This window comes from Orycteropus afer, unplaced genomic scaffold, assembly GCF_000298275.1.
Source record: "Orycteropus afer afer isolate SDZICR_OR568_19922 unplaced genomic scaffold, OryAfe1.0 scaffold00231, whole genome shotgun sequence".
Classification (NCBI taxonomy): Eukaryota; Metazoa; Chordata; class Mammalia; order Tubulidentata; family Orycteropodidae; genus Orycteropus; species Orycteropus afer.
The window spans coordinates 3,488,952-3,512,370 of NW_006921818.1; the positions used below are offsets into that span (position 1 = coordinate 3,488,952).

General features: G+C 40.5%; 1 protein-coding gene across 1 annotated transcript in view; it reads left to right on the forward strand.

The window, feature by feature from the left end:
* Positions 1-23,419, forward strand: part of DNAH6 (dynein axonemal heavy chain 6) — a 447,135-nt gene that overhangs the window by 380,481 nt on the left and 43,235 nt on the right. Inside the window, exons 63-68 of the mRNA XM_007948902.2 lie at positions 3,026-3,186; positions 10,720-10,808; positions 11,578-11,724; positions 13,163-13,301; positions 20,437-20,556; positions 21,278-21,399. Coding sequence (XP_007947093.1) covers positions 3,026-3,186; positions 10,720-10,808; positions 11,578-11,724; positions 13,163-13,301; positions 20,437-20,556; positions 21,278-21,399 — 778 coding nt within the window. The remainder of the gene's footprint in view (positions 1-3,025; positions 3,187-10,719; positions 10,809-11,577; positions 11,725-13,162; positions 13,302-20,436; positions 20,557-21,277; positions 21,400-23,419) is intronic.

Here is a 23,419-nt window from a genome sequence, read left to right on the forward strand (position 1 = left end):
CTTGCAATCAGCCATACATTTGCAACAATGGGTCTTTCCTCATCCAGAGCAAAAAAAAAAAAATAATAAGAAAGCCAAAGATGCATGTAAGAAGGCCAAAGATGCATGGAAACAATTAGTCCAAGGGACTGGTACACCATGTGATCCTCAGCTTTTAAGACCATGAGACCAGAAGAACTAGATGGTTCCCACTTACCACTGTCAACCACTCAGAGGGGGATCTATGTAGGAGATCCTGGATAGAGTGGGAGAATAATGTGGAGCAAAACTCAAAATCATTTTAAAAAAAAAGGGGGGGGGAGGAACCAGGTTTGCTGGTCTGATAAAGCCTGGTGGAACCACTGAGACTATATCCCCTTGCTGCTCTTCAGGTCTGGAATTGAACCCACTCCTGTGGCTTCCAGCCAGACAAAAGACAGGCATATGAGCTGAACATTTACACTAGGTAAATACACTCTTTGGAGAGATCAATCATGGGAGAATAGACGGGCTGTGTATGCACAGGGACACAGCTCAGGGGACAGGAGTGCATGGGAGGGAAGGACACAGGGAAGAGGTGTCTATGGGGAGGAAGTGGGAGGGGAGCTGTTGCATTGTAGCAAATTGCAGTCAATGTCATGAGACAAAGAATATGTGAACTGCTGTATGGAAAATGAATTTGCTCTGTAAACTTTCACCTAAATCACAATAAAACTTAAAAACAAAGACAACAGTTGTAGTAAATATTGCTAACAAAGGACTTATGTCCAACATAAAGAACTTAGAAATCAATGGAACAGACAACCCAATAGTTAAAAAAAAAAAAAAGGGGAGAATAAATAACACAAAAGGGAACAGCCAAATGGCCAATAAATAAGCCTATGTAAAGACACTCATTGGAAGCAAGGATGGTGAGACTTCATCTTACATATTTTGGATATGTCATCAGGAGAGACCAGTGCAAAAGAGGAAGACCCTCGATGAGAATGGATAGACACAGCGGCTGCAACGATCGGCTTCAGCATGGTAACAATTAGGAGGATGGTGCAAGAATAGGCAGTGCCTCATCCTGTTGTACACAGTGTCACTACATGTTGGAACCGACTCGACAGCACCTAACAATAACAATGACAAAATTCCTCATCATGAATAACCAGAGAAAACAATTTAAAATCTCAGTGCGATTCCACTATGCATCCACTAAGTATTAGCAAGGAGATGGAGAAAAAGGAACTCTCATCTGCTAATGGAAGTTGGAATGGTACCATCAATTTAGAAAACACTTTGATATTATCTTCAAAAGTTGACTGTCACCTAGCTTTTTCACTCCTAGGAATGTACTCAACAAAATGAATTGCATATGCATACCAAAAGACATATATATAGATAGATAGATAGATATAGATAGAGATATAGATATAGATATAGATATAGATATGCTGTTGTTGTTGTTATGTGCCGTCGAGTCAGCCCCAACTCATAGTGACCCCTCCTTGGGTTTCCAAGGCAGTATCACTACGGAAGTAGGATTGCCCAACCTTCCTTCCGAGGAGTGGCTGCTGGGTTTGAACCGCCAGCCGTCTGGTTAGCAGGCAAGTGTCTTAGCCACTATGCTACCAGAGCTCCCATAGATATAGATATATGAATGTTTATTGCAACATTGTATGTAATAACTAAACACCCTGTTAAAAATGATCAAAACTCAATGAATCTGAATATAAGGTTTATTTGGGGCAGTTATTCTATATGCATGTAGGAAAAGCCATTTTGATTCCAAAAAAAGCAAATGGCTCAAAAAGCTAAGTACAATGAGGCTTATAAAGAGAAGGGAAGAGAGAAATACAGATCAATCACTGGCTAATTTAACATGATTGATTGAAACCCTCCCTGCCCCCTTTTACTGGGATCAATGGATTTCAGTTCACGAGATGGTCTCTGTCCCTCCACACAGCCATATCTTTTAAAATTCAAATTTAGTAAACCTGGCTTTGAATAGGAAAGAAAGGATTTGTAACTTTGGGTCAGAAGTGGATAATTTTGGTCAGGGATTTCTTCAAAGTCAATTGTTTGGTTTCGTGAGTAAGAAAACCCCAAAATCAAAGCAAGATATTTGCTATTAATTTCTCTCTTTGACACCTCAAATGTCCATCAAAAGCAGAATGGATGAATAAATTGTGGTATAATCAGCAGTGAAGTATTGTACAGCAATGAGAATGACTCAGCTAAATGTCATGCAGTAACATTAATGAATCTCAAAAACGTAATGTTGCTTCAAATAGGCCAAATACAAAAATATATATACAATTCCATTTATATAAAATATACAAACAAACAATAGCAACTTATGGTGTTATAATTAAAAATAGTTGTTGTGTTAAGGGATAAGGAGGGATAATGATTTGTAGGGTGCTATTATTGTTGTTGTTGTTATGTGCCATTGAGTCAGACCCAACTCAATAGCGATCCCTCCTTGGGTTTCTGAGGCAGTATCACTACAGAAGTAGATTGCCCCATCTTGACCAGTGGGGTGGTACGTGTGAGCATTCACTTTGGGAGAATTCATTACACTGTATACTAGTGATTTGTGCACTTCTTCTGTGCATATGTTGGGCTTCAATTTTTAAAAAGGTTTCAAAACTAATCTATAGTGTTGAAGTCAAGATAATGGTTACCTTTTGGAAAGAGGAAGAGGAAGTAATTGGGTTGGGGAGGGCATATGGGAAGTACCTCTGGGATATCAACAAAATTCCCTTCTCAACTGCTGATGTTCAACCCATAGAACTGTATATTTGTTTTTTTGCACTTTCCAGTATGTGTGTTGTAATAAAAATGTTTTTTAAAGAACAAGAAAACGAGAAAAAAATATTTTCATTAGAATATGAGCAGTATTCTAATTATATAATTCTTTATATGCATGAGAATATAAGCTATCAGAATGAACATTAGAAATGTATGCATATTTTAGATAAGAGTCTGCTATATTTATATTTTATAAGATTCACATTACTTACAAATAGCATAAAACAGTATTTTGTTGTTAATTCAGGGTGCAGTCAATCTCACTGGGGCAAGGACAAGGACCCATTGCTGAGAGAATGATTAAGGATGCGATGAAAACAGGAAACTGGGTATTTTTGCAAAACTGCCATCTTGCCGTTTCTTGGATGTTGGCAATGGAGGAACTGATTAAAACCTTCACAGATCCAAGTATGTTGAACACCTAGCCTTTGCCATTTTATGTAGTATTTTGTTAGTGAATCCCTTGTAAAAATTCTTTGTTGTAGACGTTGTGTTTCCCCACATTAAAGAGGAAAAACTTGAGGTCTAGAGAGATTTAATTAAGTTACACAACCAAGGTTCAAATAAAAGTTCTCAGACTCCAAGTTGAGGATATGATCCACAGTATCATTTCTGTTTCATGGTGCCTTCTATGGGAGTCCATTTGAATTCAAAATATATTACCTATAGGCATAATTACTTGATAAAAAGAAATAGAAAAATGGACTTAGGACAAAGAAAGGAAATTCAGTCTTTTGCTATAGAATAAGAGACATTAAGGCACAGAGTGTATGTTACGGAAAATTCCCTAGAGCAGTGTTTTACCACTTTTTACTCTTGTAACCCACACAACTTTCACAGGTGCCTCCTAGCCACACACACACCCCTGGGGGTGCCCAGCATTATTTACAGTGGCTGGCCCTAGCTGTAATAATGCCACTTTCTTTCCCACTTAAGAAAGTATAATGGCTGGCAAGACCGAGTGAAGTTAGAATCTATTCATCTAAAAATGTTACTATAAAAATAACCAAAACCTTGGGAACTGCATTATTGATAACAAACTACATAGGACCCACTCCACCATACCGCAAGAGGCTATCAGGAAGAACCATTGTCTAGGATATCCAGGGCCCTTGCACTTGGGTCACTTTTTGTTCTCTGACCACAGAAACCTTTATGGGAAGGTAAGAAATATGCAGACAGTCTTACAAGTGACTTACTGCTACCTCTTAAGGTAGAGAAGGAGCCCTGGTAGTGCAACAGTTAAATGCTCAGCTGCTAACTAAAAGGTTGGCCATTCCAACCCACCCAGCAGCTCCATGGGAAGACCTGTCAATCTGCTCCCAAAAAGATCACAGCCTAGGAAACCCTATGGGGCAGTTCACATAGGGTCTCTGTGAGTTGATAGTCACCTTGACAGCACCTAAGAACAACAACAGTTAAGAAAGAGTGCTATTCCTTTAATAGAGTGACCAGCCTGCCCCTCAGCAGAAAGCCCTGGTGATCTACTTATAAAAAATCAACCACTGAAAACCCTGTGAAGCACAGTTCTACTCTGACACACATGAACTCACCATGAGTTAGAATCACCTCAACGGCAGCCACTAACTGGTTGTTTCTTGCTTCTATTCAGGGTTCTCTGATGATTAGGATTATAATTAAGAGGGGAAAGAAAAAAAAAAAAACTAGGGAAGACCTCTAAAAATCAGTTTGCTACAGCAGTACTATATGAGCCTCCAAGATATACACTGTCATTCAGCTTCAAGATAACCAGGGCAAGCACATGCCAGTTCTTCAAGTAGACTTGACTGGCTAAGAAAGCCAGCTGAAGTTCATTTTGTGGGTTTTAATTGCTTACAGCTCACTAAAGCTAAAGTGGATAGAAAAGTTCTCTTCTAGCCTTTGCTACAGTTGTTTATAATTTAACAACCTGAGTTCTGTTGTTTAACTTGAACCAATATAATATAAAATACATTTAGGTGATAAAATAAGAAAGGGAAAGCAAGAAAAAATAACTCAAGACTTGAAGTTCTAAGATCTTTGTTGCATTCCACCTCTACCACTTCCTGACTGTGTCCATCACTTCTCTCTGGGTCTCAGTTTCTCCAGTGAATGGATAATATTGTCACTAACCATCCCATACTACGATAATTTCTAAGATTCCCTTCTAACTCTAAAATCCTATGATGTCCATGAAAGTTAAGATTCTTTTTGTTTGTTTAGAAAAAAAAAAATTATTGTGATTTGGGTGAAAGTTCACAGGAAAGTTAAGACTCTTGATACTTTTGAAATTATAGGACAAAAAGTATGAAAAAAAAAAAATACTTTCCAAACCTGACCTTTTTCATACTTAGATTTTTTTGGTTAATGAAATCATTAGTCCTAAGACTTTTATTGCTATTTGACTTCTATGACTAGTAGGTTTTTTTGTTTGTGTCCCATACAAGCAACTTTAGTGTTACTCAAGAATTTTACTAAAACTAACTTTTAATTATGGCTATTTATTGTGGTTCACAAATTTATACTACCAAATCCAGAAGCATAAATTCAGTTATGATAAGTAGTAATTCATTCATTCATTCAATAAGCATTTGAGAAACTATGTATCTTATAGCACTCTATGTGAACAGGGCATGTCAGTGAACAAAGCAAAGAACCCTGCCCTCGTGGAGCTTACATTCTTGGAGAGGAGAGAGATAATGGATAACTTCTATGGTATGATAGAATGTGGTAGGTGCTTTGAAAAGATTAAAAGGAGAGTTAGGTAAGGAGGATCAGAAAACTCAAGACGGAATGGGAAATAATGGCTGAGAGCAATTTTAAATGTTGTAATCTGGATGGAACTCTTTGAGAAGGTGACTTTTGAGCAAGCTTTAAAGAGAGTGAGGGAATCTGAGGGAAGAGCCTTCCAGACAGAGGCAACAGCTAGTGCAAAGACCGTAGGGTGGCAGCCAGCCTGGTGTGTTTGAGGAACAGCAAAATACGTGTTGTTGTTGTTGTTGTTAAGTGCCGTCGAGTCGTTTCCGACTCATAGCAACCCCATGCACAGCAGAACAAAACACTGCCCGATCCCGCGCCAGCCCCACAATCCCTGCTATACTTGAGCCCATCATTGCAGCCACCGTGTCAATCCATCTCGTTGAAGGCCTCCCCCTCTTTTGTTGATCCTCCACCCTACCAAGCATGACATCCTTCTCCAGGGAATGGTCCCTTCTGACAACATGACCAAAATAGGTGAGATGAAGTCTGGCCATACTTGCTTCCAAGGAGCATTCTGGCTGCACTTCCTCCAGGACAGATCTGTTAGTTCTTTTAGCAATCCATGGTACTTCCAGCATTCTTCGCGAGCACCACAACTCAAAAGCATCAACTCTTCTTCGGTCTTCCTTATTCATTGTCCAGCTCTCACATGCATACCAGGCAATTGGAAATATCATGGCTTGTGTCAGGCGCACCTTAGTCCTCAAGGAGATATCCTTCCTCCTCAGCACTTGATATAGGTCCTTCGCAGTTGACTTTCCCAATGCTACACATCATGTAATATCCTGACTGCTGCTTCCGTCGGCATCGATTGTAGAACCAAGCAACGTGAATTCTTTGACAACCCCAATCTTCTCTCCATTTATTGTGATGCTGCTCATTGGTCCAGTTGTGAGGATTTTTGTTTTCTTTCTATTGAGACGTAATCCATACTGCAGACTGTATTCTTCAACCTTCATCAGTAGGTGCCTTAAGTCATCCTCACTTTCAGCAAGCAAAGTTGTATCGTCTGCATATCTCAACCTTCATTAGTAGGTGCCTTTGGTGTTGTTGAAAAAAGGTGTTTGCAATGAACAAGTCGTTGGTCTTGCAAAATTCTACCATACGAGTTCCAGCATTATTTCTGTCACCAAGGCCAAATTTTCCAACTACTGGTGATTCTTCTTTGTTTCCAACTTTTGCATTCCAGTCACCAGTGATAATTAACACATCCTGATTGCATGGTTGGTCAATTTCAGACTGTAGAAGCTGATAAAATTCTTCAATTTCCTCATCTGTGGCTTTGGTGGTTGGAGCATAAATTTGAATAACAGTCATATTAACAGGTCTTCCTTGTAGGCGTATGGATATTATCCTATCACTGACAGCATTGTATTTCAGGACAGATCTTGAAACATCCTTTGTGATGATGAATGCCACGCCATTCCTTTTCAAACTGTCATTCCCGACATAGTAGATCATATGGTTGTCTGATTCAAAATGGCCAAAACCAGTCCATTTCAGCTCACTAGTGCCGAGGATATCAATCTTTATGTGTTCCATTTCCTTTCTGACAACTTCCAATTTTCCTAGATTCTTACTTCGTACATTCCATGTTCCGATGATTAATGGATGTCTGCGGCTGTTTCTCTTCAATTTGAGTGGTGCCACATCAGCAAATGAAGGTCTTGAAAGTTTTCTCTTTTCCATATGAGTAAGGCTGGGTTTACTCAGATGTTGCAGCTCTTTCCCAGTCCTATTTTGTGAGCCTTTTAGCCTAAACGAACTATTACTAAAGGTGCACGGTAATGTTCCAAACAGTGTTTCTTTGCTATTCATAAGGTTTTCCCTGGCCAATTATTTGAGAGGTGGACGGCCTCTTCTTTCTTCCTAGTCTGTCTCAGTCTACAAGCTGGGCTGTTACCTGTGCACCAGGTGCATCTTGCTGGGTTTTAAACACCAGAGGCTCAGCCTCAAAACTCAAGTCTACATGTCACCACAGTAGGACAAACCGACAGACAAGTTTCTCTTGCTGTTGGAGACCTCTCGTATCACCCCCAACTGGGTCCCTGTGGCTGACTGTACCTCTGTCTGGCTTCCTGGCTTTTAATCCCCTTTCTCCTGCTCTTCCCACTTGCTACTTCGGGCATCCCTGAGTTGTCTCTCCTCACCTGTAACCCTGGGGCTGACTGCTCTTCTGTCGGGTTCCTGGCTTTTTATCCCCTTTCTCCTGCTCTTCCGACCTGCTACTCTGGGCGGGCCTGAGTTGCCTCTCCTCACCTAATCCCTTCGGCTGACTGCTCTTCTCTCTGGGTTCCTGGCTTTTAATCCCCTTTCTCCTGCTCTTCCCACTTGCTACTTTGGGCATCCCTGAGTTGTCTCTCCTCACCTGTAACCCTGGGGCTGACTGCTCTTCTGTCGGGTTCCTGGCTTTTTATCCCCTTTCTCCTGCTCTTCCCACTTGCTACTTCGGGCATCCCTGCATTGTCTCTCCTCACCTGTAACCCTGGGGCTGACTGCTCTTCCGTCCGGGTTCCTGGCTTTTTATCCCCTTTCTCTGCTCTTCCGGCCTGCTACTCTGGGCGGGCCTGAGTTGCCTCTCCTCACCTAATCCCTTCGGCTGACTGCTCCTCTATCTGGGTTCCTGGCTTTTAATCCCCTTTCTCCTGCTCTTCCCGCTTGCTACTTCAGGCGTCCCTGAGTTGTCTCTCCTCACATGTAACCCTGGGGCTGACTGCTTTTCTGTCCGGGTTCCTGGCTTTTTATCCCCTTTAAGTACGTATGTACTTAAAAAGCAATGCTAATGGACAGCAAGTTAATGGAAAACAGGTTGTGGAGAAATCGGAAACTTCATCTATTGTTGGTGGGATTGTAAAATGGTGTAGCCATTGTGGAAAAGTTTGACAGTTCCTCAAAAAGTAAAACATAGACTCAGCAATTTCACTTCTAGATACATACCCAGAAGACTTGAAAGCAGGGTCACAAACAGATACTTGTACACCAGTATTCATTGTAGTATTACAGCAATCAAAAGGTGGAAGCAACAAAAATATCCATCGGCAGATGAATGTATAAACAAAATGTGGTACATACATACAATTGAATATTATTCTGCCATGAAGAGAAATGAAATCCTAAGATATGTTACATGTTACAATATGGATAAGCCTTAAAAATACCATGTCAAATAAAACAGACACAAAAGGAAAAATATTGCATGGTCCTACTTATATGAAATATCTGTGTGTACGTATGATTGACTCTTAATGACCTTATAGGACAGTGTAGAATTGTCCCATAGAGTTTCCTAAGTTGTGATCTTTATACAAACAGACTGCCTCATCTTTCTCCCATGGAGCAGCTAACTGGTGGATTCATACCTCCAAACTTTCCTTTAGTAGTGTAAGCATTGTACCACCAGAGCTCCTTATGAAATATCTACAATAGGTAATTGCATAGAGACCAGTTTAATAGTGGTTACCAAGGGCCAGTGAGAGAGGAAAAGTGGGAGTTACTGATTAAGGGGTCCAGAGTTTCTGTTAAGGGTGATGAAAAATTTGGAAACGAATAGTGGTGATGCTTGCCAAATATGCAGCTTTTGTTAAATGCCATTGAGTTGGCTCCAACTGATAGTGACCCTGTGTACAACAGAACAAAACACTACCTGGTCCTATGCCATCTGCACAATCCTTGCTATGCTGGAGCCCATAATCACAGCTACTGTGTCAATGTATCTCATTGAGGATTCCCCTTTTTCATTGACCTTCTACTTTACCAAGCATGATATCCTTCTTCAGGGACTGGTCCTTTCTGGCCATGTGACCAAAGTAGGAGAGACAAAGTTTGGCCATTCATGCCCCTAAGGAGCATTCCAGTTGCACTTCTTCCAGGACAGGTTTGTTCACTCCTCTGGTAGTTCATGGTATTTTCACTGTTCTTCACCAACGCTACAATTCAAAGATATTAATTTGTCTTCAGTCTTCCTTATTCACTGTTCAGCTTTCACATGCATATGAGGCTATTGAAAATACCATGACTTGGGTCAGGAGCACCTTAGTCTTCAAAGTGACATCTATGTTCTTTAACACTTTAAAGAGTCTTTTGCGGCAGATTTTCCCTGTGCAATATGGCATCTGATTTCTTAACTGCTGCTTCCATTTGGGTAGATTATGGATCCAAGTAAGATGAAATCATTGACAACTTCAATCTCTTCTCCATTTAATATGATGTTGCTTATTGGTCTAGTTGTGAGAATTTTTGTTTTCCTTTTGTTGAGGTGTAATCCATACTAAAGGCTGTAGTGTTGGATCTTCATCAGTAAGTGCTTCAAGTCATCTTTACTTTGACCACGCAAGGTTGTGTCATTTGCATATCACAGGTGGTTAATGAGTCTTCCTCCAATCTTGATTCCATGTTCCTCTTCATATAGTCCGCCATCACAGATAATATAGTGAATGTAATTAATGCCATAAAATACACACACACAAATCCAGTACTAAGAAGGTCATTCTTGGATGATGCTTCTGTCTTCTGGTGATGGGAACAATGTTTTCCAACTTTGCTTTGGGCTTTTGAACCTATAGTGGAACTTGTTCTTTTTTAGGTTCTCTGCCTACAGCTCAGAAAGTAAATTTACTTACTTACCTTGTTTCTGTTGTGTGAGACATTTTGCTGTATCCCTGCTACCACATTCCCTTCGCAGCTTGTAGGTGCAGGGGAAAAAGCCCTGGGGGCTTTCTGACCATTTTCATGCAATATGCCTTAAATTTAATGGGGCGGGGCGAAGGAGTATAAATGTACCAGCAATAACTATCATTTTTATTGAAGAGTTTCCCCATTTCAAAGAGAAATCTCTTAACATCCTGGCCAAGTACTGGAAATTAACATACCCCTAATTTCTTCACTCAAATGTGCCAGTTTCTAGGCTGCCAAGCCCTCTGAGGTGAAAAGTTTCCAGAAAAAACTCCCACTCCCACTTTAGGACATTTTACCACATACTTAAACTAGCTAAACTTTGTTGTTGTTGTTGTTATGTGCCGTCGAGTCGGCCCCGACTCATAGCGACCCCTCCTTGGGTTTCCGAGGCAGTATCACTACGGAAGTAGGATTGCCCAACCTTCCTTCTAAGTCCTTAAATAGTTTCTAGCATTACCCCACCATATAACAATTATTTTTTTATAGAAATAATTTCTTGTTTTCTTGTTTTGTCTTTGTTTAAAACAGCTGTTGTTATCAAGGACACTTTTCGACTTTTTTTAAGTTCCATGCCTAGTAACACATTTCCTGTTACAGTTCTTCAAAATTCTGTCAAGGTAATGTATGCCTGGTTTGAGCAACGTCAGATGATTGACCTCGGAGTATTTATCAAGGGGGTCCACTGGGCTCAAGCCCCACATAGAGCCATGTTGGGGTCTGTGCAGCCAGAGGGGAGAGGTGGAAGTCAACATCCCTTCATCTTATAACAAGCAGGGAAACAGTTCCCCAAGCCACTGCCCATCCTGATATGCCTTAGTCCTGTTAGTCATTCAACTCTTCTCCCTCTTGCACTCCACAAGAAAATGTCACGGGTACCATGTAATGAGAATGGAACCCCTCCCAGAGTTAAGGACTGTGTCAGCAGTTGAGAAATAGGAAGGCACAGGTGATATGGTTGCTACATTTCAGTGCAGAAGGTTCCAATACGTAGGAAGCCTTTGCATATGAATGATCACCCAGGAACAAAGGTGTGCCTCTTCTCTCCCTGCCCCATGTCATCAAGGCAAAGAGTAGGACAATGCCAAATGTTGGAATGACTAAAAAATTCAGTGGAAAAGGCCTGAGCATGTTTTCAAGTCCATGTTGAGAGAAATGGACACCAAATGAACGTGTCTAAGGTCTTTGTGCAGATAGTTCATCCACTATAGGTCTGAGGACCCTGCCAGGCCCTACTCTGTAGTTGAGTGAGATACAGAGCAAGTTCAAACATGCCAGGAATGTCCCATGAACATCTGCTCAATGGCTTCAGTCTGTGTGTATTACCCAGTAGTCAGAAATAATGCAGATCTGTAAACTCTCTACCATGTGTGTTCTGTCTAAATCCAGGTAACTAATGAGCCTCCAAAAGGTTTACGTGCAAATATCAGACGAGCATTTACCGAAATGACACCTTCATTTTTTGAAGAAAATATACTTGGAAGGAAATGGAGGCAAATAATATTTGGCATTTGCTTCTTTCATGCAATTATTCAGGTACACTAAATTCTGCTTTATCATAGCAAAAAGAAAGTGTATTCTGTTTTGGAAAAAAAAATAAAAGAAAGTGAAAATTCAATGAAAGTTTATGAATGATATTGGGAAACTCTGAGGATCCTGTTCTGTATCTGAGTCCAAATTGTTTGAACTCGATCACCCATCTCTATACCCCATTGCCTCACTATCTCACAGCTTCAGCTTCCCTGTCTATGCTGATCTCTTTCTACAGAACAACACCATCAATTGGGTGAATGCAGTAGGCCAAATTCAACAAGTGCAAAATTGATGTCCTCACCTCTGCCTCACTCCCAGCATCTGCTTCCCATCCAGACCATTTTTGAAAATGGTAGTCTTATTCTGTCAGTCACCTTCAATCAAAATTTCAGTACTATTATTCTTCCTTCTCCACACATATCTTGTCAGTCATTAATTCTTTGTTATTTTTCTTGCAATAATTTCACTCTTACCTGTTGCTGTTTGAGTGGGCTCAGCACACTTAACAGCTTCCTTGCCACCTGTGATGGAGTGTCAAGCCTCCAGAAATATGACCTTCAACTTTCTCCTTCTCTGTGTTCAAACCTCACTGCTCTCTCTGGTATCCATCCTGTGGCCTTGTATTTGATTTAGACCGGCTGCCTGGTTTTTAAATGCATGCCACCTTCAGAAAAAAAAAAAATGGTGAGAGGAGAAAAAACATAAAGATACAAGATATGAGATAACTAAGTGAACAAAGTCCTAGACGAGGCCCAAGGGGATGGGATCAGGGGCCCTGGTTTCACTAATAAAAGTAGCTGAGATGAGGACTTGGTTTAAGATTAGGGGAAATTTTGAGATCAAGAGGCAACAGTATGGGCCCAATCTTCTGATATGTCCATCAGTTCAGAATTAAGAAATTGAAGGTGGGATAAGGAGAGAAGAGGGTAAAATATTTCACCGTGGGATGTTGTGAGATGATTATGGTTATGTGAATTTTTAAAAAAAGATGCTACAATGGAGAAGTTAGTATGTAATCAACATAGCATGACATGATTGAAGGGTTTTAACAGTGGATAAAAGGGTAGCTCTCTCTATGATTATAGTGGCAGTATTTTTATGTCAAAGAACTCATAGGTTTGGTTTTTTTCCTATTTTGATGGGAAAATGTGTTATTCTATTTTTCCCTGAAGAACAAATGCTCTTTTGATAGGTCTATCAAATTTCCAGTAATTACAAATTTCCTGCTGGAAATATAGGGCAGGGAGCAGTATTTGAGGAAGAAACGTCTCCAGTGTTTTTTCTTTATGGTGAAAACTAACTAAAGCTGAACTGTACGATTTTCACAGAGTTTGCAGCATGAAGCTGCACTACTGCAAAGGGAAACTTTCAGTTTCCAATATTTACACAAAAATGAATTTTATCAAATTTTATTTAAAATTATTTTTATTTTCTATTCCAGGAAAGAAAAAAGTTTGGCGCTCTTGGTTGGAATATCTGCTATGAATTTAATGACAGTGACAGGGAATGTGCTTTGCTAAACCTCAACCTTTACTGTCAAGAAGGAAAGATCCCCTGGGATGCCTTGATTTACATCACTGGTCAGTATGCCCACTTGACCAGTGTATCCAGCTGTGTACCAAAAATTTGTTGGTTTATGCCCACCTAGCCCATAGATAGATGGTGTCTTTTCCCAGTGTTTGATGGTGAGAATCATGATTTCTGATATTCCTTTTGTGAAGACAACACTGTGATAAGACAATATTGATAAGAACATCATGTAATCAACATAGCATGACATGATTGAAAGGTTTTATCAGTGGATAAAAGGGTAGCTCTCTCTATGATTATAGTGACAGTATTTTTATGTCAAAGAACTCATAGGTTTGGTTTTTTTCTTATTTTGATGGGAAAATGTGTTATTCTATTTTGCCCTGAAGAACAAATGCTCTTTTGATAGGTCTATCAAACCAGTAATTACAAATTTCCTACTGGAAATATAGGGGAGGAAAGCAGATATTTTCGGAAATAATAATAGCAAATATGCTCTCGCTACATACTAGGCACTGTTGTAAACATTTCCTGTGAATTACCATATTTAAAGTTTACAAGTGATGGAGCCAAGATTTGAACCCATGCAGTCTAGCCTCCAGAGTCAGCAGTCTTAAATGCAAACGGATATAAAAATTAGTTGACTAGTAGAAACCTGTTGAATGCTATATATCTTTGAAAAAGGAAAAATCTTTCGGGAAATACAGTCATGGCAAATATTAATTATGGCCATGTGGGGATCTTGCTAGACCAAATTTGACCATGTGGTCCTAAATAATGAAGAAGGAAGATTTGCACTGAGAAGTAGGGGAATGAGAGAGCTCTGAAAAGGGCAGATGAGAGAACTGATGGGTGAAAATCGGTGGTTTTCATTGGTGAGTAAGGAAATGGGGAAAAACAGAGGAGTATCAGGTGATCTAGAGCCTTCAAAGGCAGATGAAACTTTGGAACATGTATGCGCAGAGGATGGGAAATAACAGCAATGATGGATGAGGACTAGTCCCCAGGATGGATCAGGAGGAGAGGGCTGGATTCTGGGAGGCCAATCAGAAAGGGATATTCCATGTTTCTGCCTCTAGCCATTCTAATGAGACCAAGATTGATTAAGCAGATAATGATATAGGCAGAAATTTTCTCTGGCACCCTCTACTTAGCCTGAATTTTCCCATTCCTTAATTTTCTCCCCCTTCCTTCACTCCTAGAATACCTGGCCTTTCAGGTGCCCTCAATCTCTACTGCTGTGGAAGTAATTGTGTTTTTAAAAGGATAAGAAGGGGCAAAAGAGGATGTATCTGTTTTCATTGCTTCTATTAAACACTGTACTGGAGGTTCTGGCCAGGGGGATTAGACAAGGAAAAGAAATAAAAGGCATATCGATTAGAAAGGAAGAAGTAAATTTGTCTTTATTTGCAGATGACATGATCTTGTATGCAGAAAATCCTACTAAATTCACTTTAAAACCACTAGTATTAATACACAAGGTCAGCAAGGTCACAGGACACAAAAGCCATGTACAAATATCATTTGAAATCCAAACATTAATTTGAAAAAAAATCACTCATAATAGAATGAAAAAGAATAAAATACTTAGTAATAAATTTAACAAAAGAAGTACATCCTTGTACACTGGAAACTGCAAAACATCATTGAAAGAAATTGTTGTTGTTGTTGTTGTTGTTATTGTTAGGTGCCATCAAGTTGACTCCAAATCACAGTGACCCCATGTACAACAGAACAAAACACTGCCCAGTCCTGTGTCATCCTCCCAATCCTTGCTATGCTTGAGCCCATCATTGCAGCCACTGTGTCAATCCATTTCATTGAGGGTCTCTCCCTTTTTCCCTGACCCTCTACTTTACCAAGCATGATATCCTTCTCCAGGGAATGGTCCCTTCTAACAAGATGGCCAAAGTAGGTGAGATGAATCTGTCCATTCTCACTTCCAAGGAGCATTCCAGCAGCATTCCTTTCAGGACAGATTTGTTCGTTCTTCAGGCAGTCCATGATATTTTCAGTATTCTTCACCAACACCACAATTCAAAGTTATCACCTCTTCTTCAGTCTTCCGTATTCACTGTCCAGCTTTCACATGCATATGAGGCAATTGAAAATACCATTGCTTGGGTTAGGTGCCCTGAGTCTTCAAAGTGACATCTTTGCTCTGTAACACTTCAGATAGGTCCTTTGCAGCAGATTTGTCCAGTGCAATATTACATCTGATTTCTTGACTATTGCTTCTAATGGGTGTTGATTATGGATCCAAATAAAATGAAATCTATGACAATTTCAATCTTTTCTCCATTTATCATGATGTTGCTTATTGGTCCAGTTGTGAGGATTTTTGTTTTCTTTATGTTGAAGGGTAATCCGTACTGAAGACTGCAGTTTTTGATCTTCATCAGTAAGTGCTTGCCTTTGTTCTCCAGTGATGCTATAACAGAGATATCATAAGTAGATGACTTTTACAAACAGGAATTTATTCTCTTACAGTTTAGGAGACTAGAAGTCTAAATTCAGAGTGCTGGCACTAGGGGCTGGGTGAAGGGTCCTCAACCTTGGGCTTCAGCTCTGCCTCTTGTTCCAGACCTACTGGAGCTGGAGGCTTCTCATAACTCATGCAGCTCCTGGCTGCTGGCTAATGAACTCAAGGTCAGCAAGTAGAATGGAACAATCCCAAGATCAACAGGTAACACAGCAGACCACTGGATCAAGTCCAGGAACAATCCAAGATTGGCAGGCAACATGACAGGCCACTGGTTCAAGTCCAGGGACTTCTGACAAGACAGTCAAATGCAGGATCCAAACATGCCAAAAAGCTAGAGACTGTTCTCAAAGCTTCTCCTTATATACTGGAAGCAGGCTACACCTCAAAGGCAGCTGCTTAGCTGCTCACAGCAGATTACATCATGGAGGTGATTACAATCTCATCAGGGGAAAAACTATATCCAACTTCTCAGCCACTCAAAAAGAACAGCCCAGCCAAGTTGATACACAACTTTAACTACCACAGTACTTCAAGTCTTCTTCACTCTCAGCAAGCAAGGTTATGTCATCTGCATACTGCAGGCTGTTAATGAGTCTTCCTCCAATTCTGATGCCACATTCTTCTTCATATAGTCCAGCTTGTCAGGTTATTTGTTCAGCATGCAGATTGAGTAAGTATGCTGAAAGTATACAACACTGATACACACCTTTCCTGATTTTAAACTATGCAGTATCCCTTTGTTCTGTTTGAATGACTACCTCTTAGTCTAGGTACAGTTTCCTCATGAGCACAATTAAGTGTTCTGGAATTCCCATTCTTTGCAGTGTGATACATAATTTATATTATCCACACCATTGAATTCCTTTGCATAGTTGGTGAAAAACAAGTAAATAAATGAACATCTTTCTGGTAATCTTTGCTTTCAGCCAAGATCTATCTGACATCAACAATGATATCCCTTGTTCCACTCCCTCTTCTGGGTCTGGCTTGAATTTCTGGCAGTTCCCTATGTACTACTGTGGTAGTTATATTTGTGCATCAACGTGGCTGGGCCTGGTTGAGTGGCTGGGCAGCTGGTGGTAGTTATTCCCCATGATGAGACTGGCAATCACCTCCATGGTAGGAGCTATCACAAGCAGCTGAGTAACTGCCTTTGGAATGTGGTCTGCTTCCTGTATATAAAGAGAAGCTTTGAGAATGGTCTCTAGCCTATGGCACACTTGGACTCTACATGTAGCCATGTTGTTGCTCAGCAGCCTGGATGCTCTGTCAACCTTGGGACATACAATGGACTTAAGTTAATGGCCTGCTGTGTGGTTTGGTAATGTTGGGACTATGCCTTTTTACTTGTCAACCTTGGGGCTTCTTAGCCTCAGCAGCCAGAAGCTGTCTGAGTGAAGAAACATCTCTAGCTCCAGTGGGCCGGGAGCAGGAGGCAGAGCTGGACTCTAAGGTTGAGGGGCTTTCACCCAGCACCTAGAGCCTTGCACTTTGAACTTGGACTTAAAGCCTCCAAATTGGAAGAATAAACTACTGTTTGTTAAGTCCATCCCATTTGTGGTATATTTCCTGTCAGAGTGGCTCTAGGTAACCAAAACTACTATAACAGTTTTTGAATTATTTTCAGCAAAATTTTACTTGCATGTGATATTAATGATATTATTCAATAATTTCTTCATTCTGTTGGATCATCTTTCTTTGGAATGGGCATAAATATGGATCTCTTCCAGTCATCTGGCCAGGTAGCTATCTTCCAAATTTCTGGGCATAAATAAGTGAGCACTTCCTGTGTCGCATCTGTTGGTTTTAACATCTCCGTAGGTATTCCATCAATTCCTGGAGCCTTATTTTCCACCAATTCCTTCAGTGCAGCTTGGACTTCTTTCAGTACCGTCAGTTTTTGATCATATGTTACTTTCAGAAGTGGCTGAATGTCCACCAATTCTTTTTGGTACAGTGACTCTGTGTATTCTTTCCATCTTCTTTTGATGCTTCATAGGATAGGATCAAAAAGGAAATGCTTTATTCAAGTGGTGATACTTGCTAATGGTGGTATTTTAGGCAGCCATTGATGGGTTAATTCAAAAAATATGGATTATCACAACAGTAATAGATACTGAAAATGCACAGATGACATATTTCCTGTCCATCAAAACTCATGGGCTGGGGAGTGGAGGAGAATGAATAAATCATAATATGTTATTAAAATCACCAAAATAGAAGAGTATGCATAATGCTATGGGGATTTACAAGGGTCAACTAACATGATCTGGAGAAGTCTGGGAAAGCTATATCAAGTAGGTTGAGCTGGTTGAGTTGGGTGCTGAGTTGGGCTCACTGGGAAAGACGAGGCAAGAGAGCACACTGGGCAGAGAGAACAGTGAGATGCAAAAGCCCAGCAGAGCATGAGGTGTGGCGTGACTATAGACATAGCATTTCAGTAGTGCTGGAACAGAGGTGTGTATGAAGGGGAGGTGTGTATAGAGAGAAGCTTTATCTTCAAAAAAAAAAAAAAAAAACTTTGAAAGGTGAGCTGGGGCCACATTCTGAAAGGACTATGTGTCATGTTAATAAATTTTGGCTCTACCATGTAACCAGTTATTGTCTTTTAGACTGGGGAGAGGTACAATAGTTTACAAAGTTATAATAAAAACAAAATAATGAGAGATTGAACAAGGGGCTATAGTAACACCAGGGGAGAAATTAGAGAGGGGAGAATAAACAGAGAAATATTACATATATTATATATAGGAGTTGGGGGAAAGGGTCTTAAAATTTCACAATGTGGGCTCCAGCAATGCGTAAGTTCAGGAATGGTGTTGGAGAGGTATCTGATCTCAAAGTAGATAAGGACAGAGCCAAATCTCAGTCCCATCTAGTTTGCACTGGGCCATGTCAAGTCAGCCCATGGGGATCAGAAAGGAAGCAGGAAGCCAGTTCTTAGGATCTGCAGTGAGGAACTTTGATACTGGGGCCAGGCTAGGTGGCAATCCTGTATATAGCTCCCAAGGCCCCTCTTCTGGGAAGACCACACCCAAGAGACTCCTTCCTGAAAGTGAGCTGAGAATCATATACCCTGAGTCAAAATGGTAGAACTCCTTATTTACCAGGTTTGATCCAAGCAAAAGGATAAAACTAATTCTGGATGGATAAAGACAGAGTGTTTTGATTTGTAAGAAAAACATTTTTGTGCTGCTTCTCAAAATGTAGATGTTTTAGATTAAAACTTTTTTAAAAAACAATAATATACTTTAAGGAAATTCTTTTCTTTCACCACTACCTGTTGGAGTCTCTTTTCCTGGCCATCCTCCTTTCTTGACACTATCATGAAATCGGAGAAGCTTGAGCTTTATATTACTGTCCAGTCCCATGGAACCAATAAAATAAAGCTACAAGCTGAACCCAGCTTTGATGGGCTCATTACAGGAATTTAATCCAACTTTGTGTTCCAAGACTTGCCAAAGGATGGCTGAAGAATATTCCCAAGAAGTCACAGCAGCATCTCTTCCTTCCCTCTTAAAACTGCTAGTACACAGATTCAGCTACTTGACCATCAGCCCTGGCACCCACTTCCCCTCCTTTCTCCCTGAGTGAGAGGGTAATCCAACAAGACTGACTAGGGGTGCTCCAACAGGGGAAGAGAGATAATTGTCCCTACAGGAGGTACAGAGAAAGTACATTGTTGTCTTGGAAGAAATAAATTAAGATTCCAAGGCCAAAATAACTTTCTGTCAACTAACCATCTCAACTTGAAAGAGAATGAAAAATGTTTTTTTCTTCCTCAAGTAATGGAAGAAATGGAAATGAGAAGGGGGATTCAGAGTTGACAATGTCAGTATCATGGATGGCATTCTTCCAGGAACACTACAGTGTTACAGCAGTGGATATGGAATTTTGCTATGGAATTATATCAGTAATAGCTATCATTCCAGTGTGGTTCTTTCCTACGCATAATTTTGGGACAATAATGGAGGATGCTGAATATAACTACTCTGGGTAAAGAAGTAGATACCAGTGACTCTTAATTCCCCGTAATTTCTATAAGGCACATTGTCTCTTTCACCTTGGATCTTTCCTTCCTAGCTCAATAATTTATAAGGTACTCTGGTAGCATAGTGGCTAAGACACTTGCCTGCTAACCAGACGGCTGGTGGTTCAAACTCACCAGCCACTCCTCGGAAGGAAGGTTGGGCAATCCTACTTCCGTAGTGATACTGCCTCGGAAACCCAAGGAGGGGTCGCTATGAGTCGGGGCCGACTCGATGGCAAACAACAACAACATAGAGTATGAATACCTTGCTCCAAATGTTTTGTTTCATTTTTCCTACTGGCCCCCTAAAGAAGCCCTGTTTCATGGAAACTATGTATGTTTTAGAATACTGCAGTCAATGATAGACTAACACCCAAAATCCAGATTTTGAAGAAAAAGAACAGGAAGAAGGAAGGAATCTGTAGAATTATGTGGTTTTACTCTATAGTATTTGAAAAACCCAAAATATTTAAACTACATATGCTATACTTTTTTTCTGCTTTTTAAAAATTGACTTGTATTCTATTTTTGAAGGGTAGTCAAAGAAAATGCTGATGTGGTATTTCTATTTTCAGTATCAAATATATATGTAAATAAACCTGTTAAAATTTGGGTATGCTTATCAATAAAACAAACAATAAAATATTTTCAAATGCAAACTCTTTTTCAGGTGAAATTACATATGGTGGTAGAGTTACAGACACCTGGGATCAAAGATGCCTTCGTACTGTCTTGAAAAAATTTTTTTCTCCTGAGACATTAGAAGCTGATTATAAATATTCTGAATCAGGTGAGTGACTTTTCAGTATTATATAAAAGACTTTTGTCAAGAAACTGTTGACAGCATCTCTCAGTTTTCTATCCAGGGGCTCTATGTCCAGTTTTCACCACCAGCTCCCACTGCCACCCCATTGCCATGCCTGGCCATCTATGAGTTGGTGTTAGCTCAGCAAGTCGATTCACAGTTCCAGTCCTTTGGAGGGAGCAATCTGATTAGTGCACAGTGGGCACATAAAAGCTCTGACCACTGAATTGAAAGATACTGATCCTCAGAGCTGATAAGACTCAAATGTATATCCTGTAATCTCTAAGGAAAATTGAGTAACCCTAGATTTCAGTGTTTTGCAAATGTAGCTTTTGGTTTGGGGAAACAGGGAAAGTTGTTGCTGTTTAACAAACAAATGTGAAAGTAGTCCATAACACAGCATTTGTTTGGAGCCCTTAATGGGACAAGCCTTTCAGCAGCACAGCCCTAGTCTCTCAGAAGCTTGAAATGTTCTGGAGGAGACATTCAAAAAGTTAGGACTCTGATCAGATACTCAGGGTCTCAAGTAAAGGTGACAAGACTAGACACAGCAGTGCAAGCAATGAGGCTTGGGAAAAACAATCCCCTTTTCTTTGTGAGGCAGCTGCTTGCAGTCACCATCAGAGCCAGGCAAAGACGTACCAAACCCAGAGGTACAAAGCCAGGTTATTTGAGACATGTTTACTTTCTGTCTTTTTAATAACAGGCATCTATTTTGCACCCTTGGCTGACACCCTACAAGAGTTTAAGGACTACATTGAAAATCTGCCTCTAATAGATGACCCAGAAGTGTTTGGAATGCATGAAAATGCCAACTTAGCTTTCCAGGTATATAGCCTTTCAATTTAAAATACATATTTATATTGTTTATATGAACTTGAAACTTTTAAGAATCACCTCATTAATTCTGTAAGTGATAATATTCTTAAATAAACAAAATAAATATTTCACCTTGACTTCAGCATTTAGCCTGTTCCCTTTGGACTGTTCACAGACTTCTAAGTTCATCATGCATTCATCAAGTTCATTTCCTGTCACTGCTGACCCCCTCCAACTCTGTGCCTTCTGCCTAGTTTATAATCTACCAGCTCGCAGTCCACCACAAATGGGAATTTGAATGATAATACAGTCCTCTCTTTTGCACTTCTCCTTCCATGCTGAGCACATTTGTATCATATTACACAAAAGTTTGTAGATCAATAGATCTTTAGGTTATAAAAGTACAGTAACAAATATCCAAAGAAGATGAATTAAAATTATTTTCTTAAATAGCATGATTCATCAAGGTCACAGTGCCAGTCCACAGCAATAGATCCAGAGAGCAAACTGGCTGATTTTTCTCCTCTGTGTAAGGCCTTCTGCACCTCACCATTACCTAAGGACAGTCCAAGGTCATCAGCATGGCAGTCAAGTCTCCCTCATGACCTGGCATTACTTACCCTTTAGTGTCATCATCTGCCATCTATGGATGTCAGTCATCTATGGATGAGCCAAAACCATGAAATGAAGTGTGTTCCTGGGGACCCTGGAAAACTCTACAGGTGGGGGACTAAGTTTGGCCTCACCAGGCTTAAAGGGAATCATCTTTCTTTTCAACTAAAATTTTGCTCCTACCATTGACAGAAGGTGAGGTCTGCCTAGATATTAAGGAATGCATACACACATACACACACCAAAAAACAAAGGTCTTTCAGAAAGACTACCAAGAGTTTAGAATTCTAATACCTTCTTTCATGTCCTCTGCCATTAAATTTGTCATTCAGCATGGAGTTAAAATAACTCTCTTGGTTTTTTAAGACAGAATCTACTTTCAAGGGGGAAAAGAGGTGGCCAAATTTACTGCTAATATTTACCCATGACTGATTGCTCTGAAGTGGGAAGGGGTGAGAGAGGGGAAAGGGCCTGTGGGTATGATAAGGCTCACTGCAGTCTGTGAGAAGTGAAGCACTATTTTAGGGGTAAAGGTCTTGCAGTATGTACTTAGGAGTGTAGTTTTTCTGTGTTTCCCTTTGGTTCAGAATGACAGAGAATGAGACAGCAGGTATGCAGCAGACCTCCGGTAGGTTCTTCTGTTTGACCTCCCTCCACCCATTTTTCTGATATAGTACATACCCCACTCTCTCCCCTTTCCTTTGGGGCACCTACCCCGTCCCTATTCCTTGAACTTCTAATAAAATTTCCAATCTGTACATAGATGCTTATTGTTGTTGTTGTTAAGTGCCATCGAGTCATCTCTGACTCATAGTGACCCTATGCACAGCAGAACAAAACACCACCGGTCCTGAGCCAGCTCCATGATTCTTGCTACACTTCAGCCCATCACTGCCGCCACTGGGTCAATCCACCTCGTTGAGGGCCTAGTCCTCTCTTTTGTTGACCCTCCACCTTACCAAGCATGACATCCTTCTCCAGGGAATGGTCCCTTCTGACAGCATCACCACAGTATGTGAGATGAAGTCTGGCCATTCTCTCCTGCAAGGAGCATTCTGGCTGCACTTCCTCCAGGACAGACCTGTTCTTTTAGCAATCCACGGTACTTTTACCATTCTTCACCAACACCACAGCTCAAAAGCATGAACTCTTCTTCGGTCTTCCTTAATTCACTGTCCAGCTCTCACATGCATATGAGGTGATTGAAAATACCATGGCTTGTGTCAGGCGCACCTTAGTCCTCAAGGAGACACCTTTGCTCTTCAGCACTTGAAAGAGGTCCTTTGCAGCCGATTTGCCCAGTGCTATACCTCGGAAGGAAGGTTGGGCAATCCTACTTCCGTAGTGATACTGCCTCGGAAACCCAAGGAGGGGTCGCTATGAGTCGGGGCCGACTCGATGGCAAACAACAACAACA